Source organism: Plodia interpunctella, chromosome 4, assembly GCF_027563975.2.
Source record: "Plodia interpunctella isolate USDA-ARS_2022_Savannah chromosome 4, ilPloInte3.2, whole genome shotgun sequence".
NCBI lineage: Eukaryota > Metazoa > Arthropoda > Insecta > Lepidoptera > Pyralidae > Plodia > Plodia interpunctella.
Window position 1 is genome coordinate 11,634,079 of NC_071297.1, and position 14,058 is coordinate 11,648,136.

At 38.1% G+C, this 14,058-nt stretch overlaps 2 protein-coding genes across 10 annotated transcripts in view; one reads left to right on the forward strand and one right to left on the reverse strand.

Moving 5' to 3' along the window:
- LOC128669136 (phosphatidylcholine:ceramide cholinephosphotransferase 2-like) overlaps positions 1-14,058 on the forward strand; it is an 82,908-nt gene that overhangs the window by 45,315 nt on the left and 23,535 nt on the right. For 6 of the 7 annotated variants that reach the window (XR_008404612.2, XR_008404609.2, XR_008404607.2 and 3 more), the window contains one exon: positions 910-3,357. The exons of the other annotated variant lie outside the window; for it this stretch is intronic. The gene's annotated coding sequence lies outside the window, so the exon portion shown is untranslated. Of the gene's footprint in view, positions 1-909; positions 3,358-14,058 lie in introns of those variants that run through there. 7 annotated transcript variants of the gene reach the window in all.
- LOC128669135 (uncharacterized protein) overlaps positions 3,971-14,058 on the reverse strand; it is a 36,790-nt gene continuing 26,702 nt past the window's right edge. For 2 of the 3 annotated variants that reach the window (XM_053743660.2, XM_053743661.2), the window contains 5 exons: positions 6,921-7,169; positions 6,396-6,549; positions 4,799-5,344; positions 4,525-4,674; positions 3,971-4,382 (listed from right to left, as the gene is read on the reverse strand). In XM_053743660.2, the coding sequence (XP_053599635.1) occupies positions 4,342-4,382; positions 4,525-4,674; positions 4,799-5,344; positions 6,396-6,549; positions 6,921-7,169 (1,140 nt within the window). In that variant the 3' untranslated portion in view covers positions 3,971-4,341. The remainder of the gene's footprint in view (positions 4,383-4,524; positions 4,675-4,798; positions 5,345-6,395; positions 6,550-6,920; positions 7,170-14,058) is intronic. The other variant, XM_053743662.2, reaches the window with a different exon arrangement.

Consider the following 14,058-nt stretch of genomic DNA (forward strand, 5'->3'; position numbering starts at 1 on the left):
GGAGAGCGCGTGCTTCCACACGTCTACGATAGACAGAGCTACAGTGCTTCTTTATTTGTTTTATCATATATTCCCTCTACACTAAATTTTGCCTAATTCATGTGGGGTCGGTACATCGTGTCAGTATTTTCCCTTCACATTTCTCGTTCAATTTGCGCCCCGAAAGATGGGTATGTTTACCCGCGCAATAGCAAATTGCCCTATAAATAGGTTTCATCTTTTGTGCCTCTACCGACCTACATTAATCGCAGTGGCTATTTCCCTCACTTCTCACTTATGCTACAACTGTCAAACAATCACAGGGCTCAACCTCCTGAGCAAATAAAAATATCTCCAGAACATAATATTTTGACATCCAAAACGAATCAAGCACCGTTTGGGCCACCCTACCACGCGCCATCTAGTCCTATTATCCACTTCCGATCCTACAAGCCGCGGAAAGGACATCAGTCAACTTGTTGAACATACCGAGGTGACACATGGCTTCTTTAGCGGTCAGATGAAACCTTCGGCATACTTGTCAATTCATCCGAGTTCGATGTTCAACTTTGATAAAGAACAAGAAACACAATGGGAAATCAGCGAATCCAACAAATATCTAGGGCAAAAATTAAGAAACAAAAAAGTATAACTTTTTGCAAAGGACACAAAAACAGTTAAATAGTCACTGTATATTAGCTCACGCTAACACTCACCAAAAACCCAATGGTTGCTGTCTTCTACGGCGCGATGTCATTACATGAAATGTATTTTTTTAAGTTTACGTTAACTTGAAAAGATTTTTCACTTGAAGTCGATTTAAAAATATTAGGAAAACACGAATTTGCCAAACATCATCAATAATACATACATACCTAACCTATATGCGACAAGATTTATAATAATAACGATGTTATTCCCTTGTTTCAGGTAAACGCTTACCATCAATCAATTTGGATTTTTTTTATTGAACACTACCACAAGATTTCAATAGGTATGTCTGAAATGTGATATTAAAATGTAAACTCCAAAATTTATATGTTGAATATTATAAATTAACAAATTTTGTACGTGTATTACTTGCATTATTTTCTTTCAAGACTATGTTTAATAATCAACGCAGCATTTCTTCTCGTCGGCACCGAGCCTCAACGTATTTACTTTCCAATTAAGTTCATTACAACATCCTGGCGGCTCGTCACGACCACAGTCCTAATGTTAACTAATGCTGTTAATGTGAGGGTTGTAAAATTAACAGCAGTTAAGTCTTTGCTCACTCTGAAATAATAAATAAATAAAAGGCTTCATGCATTTTCTATTAGACCTATTAAGACTAGGTACATAGATATATTACTACAGACAAGTCAAATATAATGTTGAGTCTTAAGGCCATTGCATAGGCTAGATCTGGTTTTAAGCTGTTCATTCGTAATTTTTTCATAAAATAATTATGAACAAGTTTATTTGTTAAACAAATTGAAACACCCCCTGCTTTCAATATTCATTTTGCTACAACTTTTGAACAGCTGAACAGATTTTCATGAAACATGGCTAAGAACACTCGGGATAAAATTATATATGACACCGAAAAACTAAACTAAAATCGGTTCATTTGTTTGAGAGCTACCATGCCACAGACAGATACACAGACGGGGTTTAAAAATATACACTATAATATAAATGAAATATTTTATGAAAAAACGATGAAACAACAACATAAAACGAGATCTAGCGTCTACCGTCCCCTTTAATGGCGATTGAATATTATATTTCGCAATACACTTTACTCAATATCAATTTATGTGACTCCGCCACCAGCCACTGCATGCAAACTATTCCCACCCATTCATGCAAATCGTTGATTCAACAATTAACTGCTACTGGTGAAATAAATCATAACATGTATATGTACTTGCAATATTTTATTCAGTCAAAACTATACATTACAAACAGCGCAGTCGCCTGCGACTTCTTTTGGACTAGAATACAATTCCTTAACCAGATTCCTTACACCACTGCCATGTACTGAGGTAGTGTTTACAAATATAGGCTCCCAACATAGTTCTTATGTTACTTACGTTTAGGGCTGAGAGACATTTCCGCGACACTGAGAAACCTTTGAAGACGCATGAGAAATCACGGAAAATCATATCGGGCCTGAAGTGAACACTAGTGACAAGAGGAGTCTGTCTCACTGTAAGCTTAAAATTAAATTAAGGTCTTCCAATTTCAAGTAAATAAATATTTCGTGTCGCGTAGTAAATATCCAAGAAGAGATGCTGATAACGCTTCCCGACCTCTTATTTTTTCTGTTTTTAGATATACAACAAAAAGGTACACATAAATTGTCGGACTTATCCCATGAAGAGATCTCTTCTACTCAACCAGCGATAGTTTGAGAGGATATGTTTACTCAATATAACACTTTCAAACATTTAAAGATACAGTAACGATAAAAATTATAAATTTATGAGGGCTCTGTGTGTTGTAGATTGTTTTGGTCATATTTCGTGGATACTTACTACACGATAAGTTATTCCAAATAAAAAAATCAAGTGGCACTGTATTTTAATGAAGTCAATTTTTTTTACTAAATGTCAATGACTTAAAAAATATAATATTTTCAACACCTGGGGCCTCTAACTTACCTAACTTGTAACTATTATATATTTATTATTAAATGAGGCACGGTAAGTTTGCTATTCTGAGCACTAGGAGCCATGACGTATTGCTCAGTCACGCTCCGTCGTTTTGACGGCCGTCGAAAGACAAAGTAGAACAACGCAGAAATGGTATGGAGATTCGACGTCCTACGTACGAAATCAGTGTCAAAATCTATAGAAAGCAGCGGAACCACAAAGTACTGCGACGTCGTAATGGAGCACGATTGAACATGGGGCATGGCTCTTAACGCCTCCTCTATCAAATGCGTTACAGCTGCAATCATTTATTAACATTTTGTAGGAAAATATCGGCACTGCCATCTGTTGATGACTGGTTGAATCTGTTGTATTTTAAACTTCACATTTATTAAGATTTAATACAAAGTAACTTACTGGAATATGACAGAAAAATATTTTATTATAAGTTATAAAATACTATGCAATTTAAAATTAAGTAATAAATGCAGTTTTACTTGTTAAATGGATATAATCATATTAGGTATATTTTAATAGTTTATAAAAACAGTCGTATTTTAGATTAAGTAAAAGATAGTACAAAATCAAATAACTAAATAATAACAATATAATATAAATAACTAAATAATACCTAGACATAATACGTATTTATTATATTTAGGCCTAACGCAGGACTAGATCTAAAAGATCTATTTTCAGCAATCAAACCTAGATGGCGTTAGTAGCCTCATCAAAGCAAGCGCACCCAATACAAAAATAATGAACTTACAAACTGATTCGAACCTAAATGACTAGAACAGGTATAATATCTTAAACATACACACGATTATCACACGACAATTTGTTAGCCTAACTAGTGGAATGTCGAGGCCAAACAAATATTATTTATTCTGTTTAAACTTTACGTACTTATAAAAAAAATAAGAGTAGAATACCATAAATAAATTGAACCAAAACCCTATTGCCTATAATGAATATTTGATTCATAATTTACTGAAACTTCTTAATTTTTGCTTTCGTAGTGTCAATAACAAAAAAGTGCTTTAACGACCGTAATTTTTGTCTTCAAATCTTTATAAAATGCGATGTCCAATGTGTTATCGTCAACTTTTCATACAAATTAGTAAATACTTATTCAGCTAACACTGATCCCGATATGCCTCCATCCTTACCATAATTAAAAAGTTTTATCAATAGCTATATTTGCTTGAAGGCAGGCAATAAACGTTACCCGCTGACACGACTTTTTCCCCACAAATATAAAACTTACAAATAATAAACCTGTATCATTTCGTATCCCAAACAATTAAAATATCCTTCAGTTTGTTTACTCTATAACCTGAAATAAAATATTTTTATTTTGTGCTTTTTATTGACACGCTTAGCGACGCATACAAAATGCGTATTCAGCTGTCGACGTGTTAATTTCGAATTATGCCAAATCAATAATAATTCAAACGTCCATATGTCAACGAGTCAGTGCCAGGTCGGTTGGATTAGCCTTGGACTGTGAGTTCAATCGTTCCTTTTGTGGAATGAAGTATATCAGAGGCGTTACTTAGAAGTTGCAAGTTTGATTGGGCTCGGAATTATAATACCAATTTATGACATCTTACAGAGGTATATAGCGACGTAGAAGCAACTTTAAAGTAAGGCCCCTTGCAATCGTATAACACTGAAGGAAACTCACAGCTGGCTCCAGGACTACTTGTGAAATGGGCACTCAGAAGGTTAGGATTGGTTCTTCACGATGATCTAGTATATCTGAAATAGAAATATTTTTCATTGATATCGTATATTTGAGTGTAATTATTATGAGAAACAGTGAGAAGCACAGTTATTACTTGGCAATTTTTTAGATAAATATTAAAAAATCACTCGTTCACCTTATTTTCTTAGAACTCACCTTTGGCAATACTCCACCAGGGCAGCGTGACGTATGTGAGGAAGGCGTTGAGCGGCGCGGACTGTTGGCGCTTGCCCTCCTTCCACAGGTGGAACGTCTGCGAGAACCCGCGCATCGCCCACAGCGGGTTGTACGCGCCGTCGTCCAGTTCTGAGGACGAGAAACATTTTAAATTTGACATGAATACCTACAAAAACATTTAAAAAGTAGGTGAGAAACGATGGTGGTTTCTCTTCTATTCTATTATCTTAATAATGAAAAGATGGAAGTGTACCATGTCCGCGGCGGCGCAGGTCGCACCAGTAGTAGATGTCGGTGCCGTCGGGCGTAGTGCGGCGCGGCGGCGCGCGGCCGCCGCGGTACAGCAGCGCGCCCAGCCCGCGCCGCCGCGGCAGCGTCGCGTACGCGCGCGCGCGCAGCCGCCCCAGCTCCAGGCTCTCGTCGGCCGGCAGGTTCTCGTTCTGGACGTCTGCGTCGCAGTAAGGCAACTCCTCTTCCCCGCGGACGGTGATCTGCGCGCGATCGGCGCCGAAGTAATATTCCGGTCGATTCGACAGATCGCAGTCTTCGATCTCGCCCGCGTCGGCCGCGAGCTCGCATTCGCAATCCGTCTCTTTCGTCTTCTCAGACTTTTTATTGACGGTGAGAGGCGGCGGCCTCCTGGCGTCTCTCCTCGCGAGGCGCGCGCGGCGCGGAGACACGAGATGCAGACAGGCGGGCGACGACACGTCGGGCTGCGCGCGCGCATACACCTCGCGCATTGCGGGCGTCGCGCCGCCGCAGCAGCGCCAGCGCGCGGAGGAAGCCGACCCCCGGTCCTCTACGGACAAACAACGCGTCAGTCACCCCATTAGACTATCCCCTATTCGACATATTCTTCTCTCTTTAGAGTTGGCTTGATAGAATTCCAAAAAGAAGTTATGAAATTTCTAATTGTAGCTGGCCGTCAATATAAAACTAATTCGAAAACGTGATTTCATTTTTTTTATTTTTTTTACGTGAAGAATGGAGAGTGTCAAGAATAGGAAAAGAGCCATCCTACAAAACAAAGTTTCGTCGCAATTGCAATGTCGTACCAGTTCATCTTGTGACTGTAATATTATATACATTCTTAAGCATTTCAGTAAATTTCAGATGAGATGATGAAAAAGACTCACTCTATTGTAAATTCTAAATTATACGAAATCACTAACCAACCAGCTCTGTGACAGATTTCTCGCAACAGTATCACTCGTCACACAAATGCTTATTTATAAAATATGGCACGGCATCACAAAATGGAACCCTGGACCCTCAATTTCTCAGCCAAATCATCGGACTACTCAGCAAACTGATCGCTACACGAGTCGGGACACGCGGTGGCTTCCTCCGAGCGCTCAACTACATCACATGCAAGACACTACAACGACAAGCCGATTATTGTCAACAACCTTGAAAAACTACATAAACCGACAAGTTAGTAATTTTGGGAAGTCATATTAGGAAAGTATATATATTTTAAACTAAGTTTCTCGTAGTTTCTCAATGATATTGACAATAAACGCATAAGCTAGTGGTGAGCTGAATCGTATTTAGGTGCAAAAACATCAAAATGAACACATGATTACACTCTGTTGAACAACAAAACTCCAGAATCCGAAGCTAGAATATTCAAAGCCAACCTATACTGATATTCAACATGTGATTCTCAAGTCTAGCCGAAACTATTTTTATCGTAACTACCTGATTGTAATAATGTATTCTGACAAATAAATTATATATTTTTATTTGGAAAGAATATTTAAAATTACTTTGAATATTCAGGCATTGGAAACGATTGTCTTTTGGTTTCACCAGCTTAAAAAATGTAGATAAAAAGTATGTTAACTCACCATCCCTGACGTCGCCCGCCTCGACCTCCGCCAGGGCGCCTCCCAACGAGTCCAGGCCCTCGTTCTCGGAGCGGCTCTTGTCTTTGGCGTCGCGCGTGCGCCAGCCGCCGCGCACGTAGTTGTTGATGTTGGCGCTCGGGTCGCTCAGGCGACGCTAGGGTACCAGGTTCGTAGTGAAAACATTTTGTGGACTTTTTTATAAATACTACTTTTTATTGCGAATAAACGAATATATTCTATACCAAGCAGGAAAACAGGCATGTGTCTTATCTGTTGGTAACTGATAACCGCAGCCCGTGTACGCCTGCAACTCCGAGTATCACATGCACGTAGTTCATTTTGTGGCCTGGGTTCTAGTAATACTAGGAAAAGTATATAAGAACTAATTGTTTGAACGAATTGTTGGATTAAACAATAGCAATTCCTAGGAGGGTTGACGTCAGGCAGGCGGTCGGTTGTAAAATCACAGCTGAATCTACACCATTCAAGGTTAATTTTACACCGAGATGAGAGAGAGGTCGTTACCTGGTGCCGATACATGAACATGTCTTCCGGGTCGTCGTCCCAGTCGTCGTCCCACATGTCGGTGGCGCAGGCGCCGGGCTCGGAGCTGGGCGTGTCGGCGCCGGCGGCGTGCGGGCGCGACACAGCCATCTCCGCGTGGCCCTTGCCGGCCGGGCCCTTCATGCGCACGAACTCGCACCGCGCCGCCGTCTTCCCGCCCAGCAGGCCGAACGACATGCGCTGAGCCACTTTTGTTGATAGGGATGTTTGCTGGAAAAGAAAAAGTACGTTGAGTACAAAATACAAGTTGATGGAATCTGGCAAACTTATTATAATATATTCTTTCGACAAATGTATTATATAGAAACTATTTTGTTGTAAAATAATTGGTAATGTTGATTTCAGGTGTGCTAATAGTATGTGTTAAATCTACATGTTTTTCAAATAAAATATAGCTCATATTTTTATTTTAAAGACTTATTCAATACAATAATGTGGTTACTCCGTTATTATCTCTCGTGATACGGACTACACAAATAATCAAGACAAGTATGTGATCACAGGATACCGTCGCCAGTATGCAAAGCTCGACATACAAATAATAACCATAATCCCGTTGACAAATGACAGACGAGCTGCTGCCGTGGTGATTGTCGATTGTTATTCGTGCGACCGCCCGAGAACTGGGACACCAGTGCCGATGGTCTGAAGGCCACGTCATCGGAAGAGGTCGACGAACTGTTACATACTAATTAGTACGTTAAGCTGTCATGTTCCCATATACACACAACCTATAAGCGCGAACATTTTCGGTTAGAAACGTTTTCCAATAAATAGGTGATTGATCACTGGCAACCTCTAATCGATTTGGTTTTTTATTTCATTAAGAAATGATATTGTTATAGCCGTTTTATTCCATAAGTCTTACAAAGAAATGCGAGACGTTTTTGTTAAGAAATTAAACTTGAAAATGACTTGTTTTTGCAACTAGTAGACATTAGTTTATCTCTCATTACATTAATTACCATTGGTAACTTTTACATATAATAAAACCAGATAACTAGAAGCAGTTATAGCTAAATAGGTACTGCTAAATAGGCAATTTAAATACTTGCCGCACAACCGTTGATGCAGAACACCTGATAAATAAACCATGGTGTATTTGATAACGATGACCTGGTTCAGGCCGCGTGTACTCCATTGTATTCATCGAACGAGTATGACTAATGTTGCGCAATGATTGTGTATGGCTGTAATCGAGTGCATTTCAATAATAACATGATATTAATATAGCTATTTCCTAGGTTTGTGTTTAGAGTAACATTATGCATAATCTGATATAGTTAGGTAGGTACTAGTAACATAATACTGAAGTGATCAAGTAATTTTATATCATGACTTAAATTACAATTGTAATATTTATAGCGAATTAACATTATCACTAGAACAACCTGAAACATTTCTGTCGGGAACGCACAAACTAACTAGTACAATATACTCAGAACCGCAGACAAATATCTGTGAAATCTGGCCCAGGAGTTCAAAATCCTACTTAACTATTAAATGTCTATTTATTTATTTATTCAAAAGACTAACTACAAGTCAACAATGGTCGACCCCAATCTGTCATCGCAATCGGAACTGTAGGTTATGAGTGATCGATTTGTTCGAACGTAACCTCTGACGGAGTCTGAGAGGGGAAAGGAGAGTGGTTAGGGCAAAGGGGGGAGGGATATCAACAAGTCTCCGTCGCAGCGTCGCCACATGCGAATTTACATCCACTTCACTGCCACAAACAAATACACATCAATGTTAATTCAAAACATAACCTAACACTTTGCAGTAAGGTTTAAATTTATATTTTTGACAGCCCTAAAGCATGTCAAAGGGTAAACAATGGGTGATTAAGGCGACAATTAAGTAGCGGATAAAAATAGCAGCACCGGTAATATCCGCACTCCGAATTAGACCAACGTTTGACATCTGCTGCATTATAATTTGAACCGAATGTGGGCCATGGTGGATAAGGCTTGATATGCATTATGTTCTAAGTAGTACAATAGAGATATTTTCTAAAAAAATTCATTAGCTTATCGATACGGCTAATTTGTGAGGACGAATACGACGTCACTAATACAGCATTATCTGTGGCATCGAACAGGCTAACGATTTTCCTTATGGAACTCATTTGCCCGTGATTGCGACAAAGTTAATAATAAATAGTTAATACTTACTATGCAATGTCTTTTTTTTCAAATGCAAAGGATTGCAACTTCCATAATTTCATTTTGATCTTCGTTTAGGGTTTTATTTTTTAATTGCAACAGTTATCCGTGACATACATTGGAACTTTATTATTGGGTCCAGGTGTACAGCACGTCACACCAGTATCAAGATGACATCGCAGACAAAGCTGATCGGGGTCGCAACCCGGTGGGCGCTAGCGTGGGCGGCGTGACGTCATTGTTACACTTACCCATGTACTCGTATGGTATGGCTGATATCAATCTAATACTATACCAGTACTTAGTAAAGTTAGTGATTCTTCAAAAATTTGACTTTTAAGAATTCAATTCAAAATTCTCTATTCAAATTAGGATGATACACATCAATGTGACGTCAAAATGTTACTTAAAACTAAATCTACCGCCGACTTCCAAGGCAATAAGTTAGCACTTTCGGTATGGCAATAAATAATACGGTATAAAATGTTCTGACGGATTTAAAGAAAAAGGATTACCGGGCTCAGTAGTCATTACATGGGGGTCCATAGGGCAACCTTAATGTTTCCAAGACACAAAGTAATTATATGCTCATTCCGCTTCCTCAAGTTCGTCCCACTCAATGGCATTTTCCATCACTCATTCGCAGTCGTAAAGTTAGGCATTGTGTAAATGACAGAGTTAATTACCGTCGTCTACCTGCGAGCACAAAAGGCGACGAAAAATGTTAACTCCCGTGAGAATTCGTTTTTTCTGACAATCCATACGTGTTTGATCCCCTTTCTGGTCTATTTAAGAACCAATCAGCACGACTGCCTGGAGTAATTCCCACGATTAAATGTTATTTCTGTCACTTTTTCTCGTGAGACAGTTGAATTGGACACTACTCATATTACTGTCACTTTATATATTTATAGCTCACGCTATCGAAAGAAATTGGTATAAAATTAGACAATTGTTCTCTTTCTATTTGTTTTATAACGGATATATCTACGCTATCAGATTACAAAAGGAGAAAGAAAGAAAAATTCTTCTTAATTTCAACATGATTAGTTTAACAGGGAAGAAGAATAATGAGAGAATGATAGAATCTTAGAGAGAGATGAATTTCGTGAGTAAGAAAAAAAAAAGCCAGAGTTAGTAAAACGACAGAAATAAACGGAAAAGACTAAAGTGCTGTAAAGCAACCAAGAAAACTAAAATCGGAAACTTTAAATAACGACTTTAGTCTCACATTGTACACTATAACTCCAGCGCTTGTTACCCTACTCTCGCTAACTCGACTCGGCGCGGTTAGTCTTGAGGTTTCCCTCCTCATTAGCGATCTAGGGTTCTAGAACGTTCGCCTTAATTCCCAAGCTGAGACATCGTCGCTCTTCACAACGTTTGTTGAATATCGCACAGGTTCTTATAACTTGGATTACCTACTTACATAAGACCTGGAAAATTTTGACAGAGCAACGGCCGAATGTAAAAAATATAAGGAGTCCTGTGCCCATCATTGGGACAGAAAAATGTATCAGAACTAAATCCAATAAATAAATAGTCTCACTCTTACGTACAGTCGACCACACTACCTGAATTCATTAAAAAATCACCGCTAGCCGCATAAAAGTCGATTCAGGGCAGCTTGGCATGCGGTTGACTATACATGAAATATTATAGAATAAAATGACTATCAGGCGATTAAAAATATGGTTACATAAACTTGTATATTTTAATTTAAGATCATGTCACACAAGGAAAATGCTCGGCCAAAACACGCACGGAAACCACCGCAATGAGAAAATTGACGCAGCTCTAAACTATGAGTCAAGCGTGCTCAGTATACATTTTATGTTTTCAGGGATATTCCGCTATAAACTTAGTCAGCTTAAATAAATATAAATGATAATTCGGCATAAAATGCACCGATTGTATTATCTTATTATATCTTATCTCAATAAAAGAAACACAGAAAAAAAATATTTCTGTGATTCACAGATATTGTCTGCATTGTTGGGTGTGTTGTGTCCGTTTCTGTGTTTGTCCATCGGACTCGCGATACTAGTCCGATGGCCGTTGAGTATCGCCTTTTTATTGTATCTATATTATTCTAAGCCATATTTTCATGAAATAGTAACTTTTAAGACAAATTAAAGGTAGCTAAGAGGTTGAAAGCTGAAACTTGGCACTCATACACTCGCTGAATCCATAAAGACTACGCCCACACGAAGTTTTCTAATTCATAAACTATAATTTATGAGTCGGCATAAAATACAGGAATAAAGGCCCCATATTACTAAACTAATAATGGTCTAACTACTAAAATCAATTTAGGTACTACCAGTGTCATGGCGTGATGGAGTCTCGACTTTTGAAAATACGGCTTATTGTAGACGATAACTATGACTGTATCTTCTTGTCTTTAGCCTTGTTGCACAAGCACAGTATCATTTATGTTTGTATTTATTTACATATAAGTACTGAAACAAAGAAATACTAAATTAACTTTCCGGGATAAGTCCGTCTTTGTAACGTACAATATACAAAAAATATAATATACAAAGGCAGACTTGTCATTGTAATCTGTATGTATTTTTTATGTGCGATAAAGAGATTACAGACAAATTAATTTACGCAATGTTGTTGTGTCTACTGATACTTTATAGTTGGGTTTATGTATATACGGTTACATTGGTCAGTTTACAACAGAAATATAAACTGACAAGATCCACGCTATATTTATTTACCTTACAATAAGGTCTCAAAGATTTTATAAGAACCTATAAAAATAGCTCTGAAAACAAAACAAAAAAAGGAAAACTTAGATTTTTTAAAATTGGTAATAACATGATGCCTCTAGATGTAGACAATGAGGAAGTGTGGGTGGGCTGAGGTCAGCCGAATCGTATCAGACCACCGCTAGAGGATATTACGTCATAGAGCCAAAATAGGGAAAAAATCGTTAAAACACGTTCTATAGTTAGTGAGGCATAAACTTGCAAATAAACATAAAACCGTACACAAAGATTGCGAGTGATACACATATAACAAGGATAGCTCACACACTTCAGAGTTGTTATACTTGTACATGTCTATGTTTGGACGGGGGCTTTAACTTCATGCATACCAAAATTCTTCAAAATCGGTCCAGTTGTTTAACCGTGAAAGCGGAACATGTATGGATTTCACAAAAAGCTAAAAAATACCGGCATTTCGGAACAACAGCTTCTGACAAGAAATGCGCCATTTAAACAGTAGGAACCAACCACGGTTCACAATTGAGTTTCTATTTCTAGTTGGCACGCACAGCATTTCTAGGTGTCAGGACAAGCCGGATACGAACCCCGCTTTTTCAGACTTAGGTCGAGCGTCTAGCCTGGCCGCCATCACCGTCTCCATTCATGGATTTTCTAAAATTATCTTTTACAGTTCGACGTGGAAATGTTATATTAGGTACTGACATCAATAAATAGTTGCTAAAGCCAGATTAGTTAAGAATTTAAATCCGGTTAATGCTTGGAACATATCAATTATGTTATCAGGGTTTAATTTTTGACGCTAAATGCGTCAACGCGTCAAAAAGCAGAAGCATCCTTTGGCCCCATGATATGGACGCTAAAACTAAATAATAATCGTATCCTACTTGCCACATGTATGGATCATGTGCGTCTATTGTAATGATTTCGGTAAAATTTTCTACACGGATAAAGATAGTAGAATTTTTCATTTTATACAAGGGCTATACGCAGAACTTATGGTTATTCAATTTCGAAAACGTTTTGTTCACAGAACACTATAATAACAGATTGTGAGCAATTCAGTCAAGTCCTCTTAACAATTCTAATCCTAACTAATATTATACATGCGAATATGACTTTGTTAATTTGTTATCTCTCCACGCTTCATCTACTCAACCAATCTTCTTGTAATGTTGCATAAGTACATTTAGTTATGGACAATTACATAGGATTCATCCCGGAAAAAACACGGCCGAAGCTTCTGCTGCGAGGCCGTGTTATCATGGGAAATTCACGTGGGCAGAGCTACGTGCAAACGCTAGTAATTGATAAAATGAATTAAAAATGGAGTCAGCGACCTTGACGCGCAAACTCGAATCCGGCAACCGAACAATTTGGTCACTTCTACCCGATTAGCGGTACGTACGCGGTACGTTCTGATAACATTTATTAAGCATTAAAAGGCGGCTTGCTTGTTAGGCTTGCAGCGACTTCAGCGATCAAGAGAAACAAAAAAAATTGTAATGGTTTTTCTTGACGACAGGAGGTCTTCAAATTCAAATCATTTATTCAGAAATTAGATCTTCACAGGCAATTTTTCTCGTCAATTTTTATATTTATAGTTATTTCTCACAAGTTACAAACTACTGGCACGAATTCGGAACGACCACTGCTGAGAAGAAATGCCGAAAGAAACTGATTTGAACAGTGTTGGTCCCTATCATGCCATGATCGGCTTACCATTATTGTTTCTTACAATGTCTTTTTTTTTCTAATAATATATAAAAGTACATAATGTACATACATAGTCAAAAGGTATATCAAAACAGGTTATGATTGTGATCCGAGTGCTGCTTCTAAGAGATCGATAGTATAGCCGTGACGCGTATTTTATTTTTATTTAGTTCTCATACATTATCATTACAGTGACACTCCAATGCAATCGGAAACGATGAAGCCAACTTGCAACATTTGAAACAGCAACACCAGGTGAAAGTACATAAAGAGTTGTTCATGGAATTTCTATTTACCAGCGTTGATAACGGAGGCGACATCGAACGGTGATAAAAATTATATACGACTGACTCGGGTTTAATAGATAAATAGTATAATTAAATTTAGATAAGCACAAAGATAACGTATAAAAAAACCACTATATCAATTTCTATTTTTCAAGGATGTAATGTTTATGGATGACGTTATGATTTCAGTAGG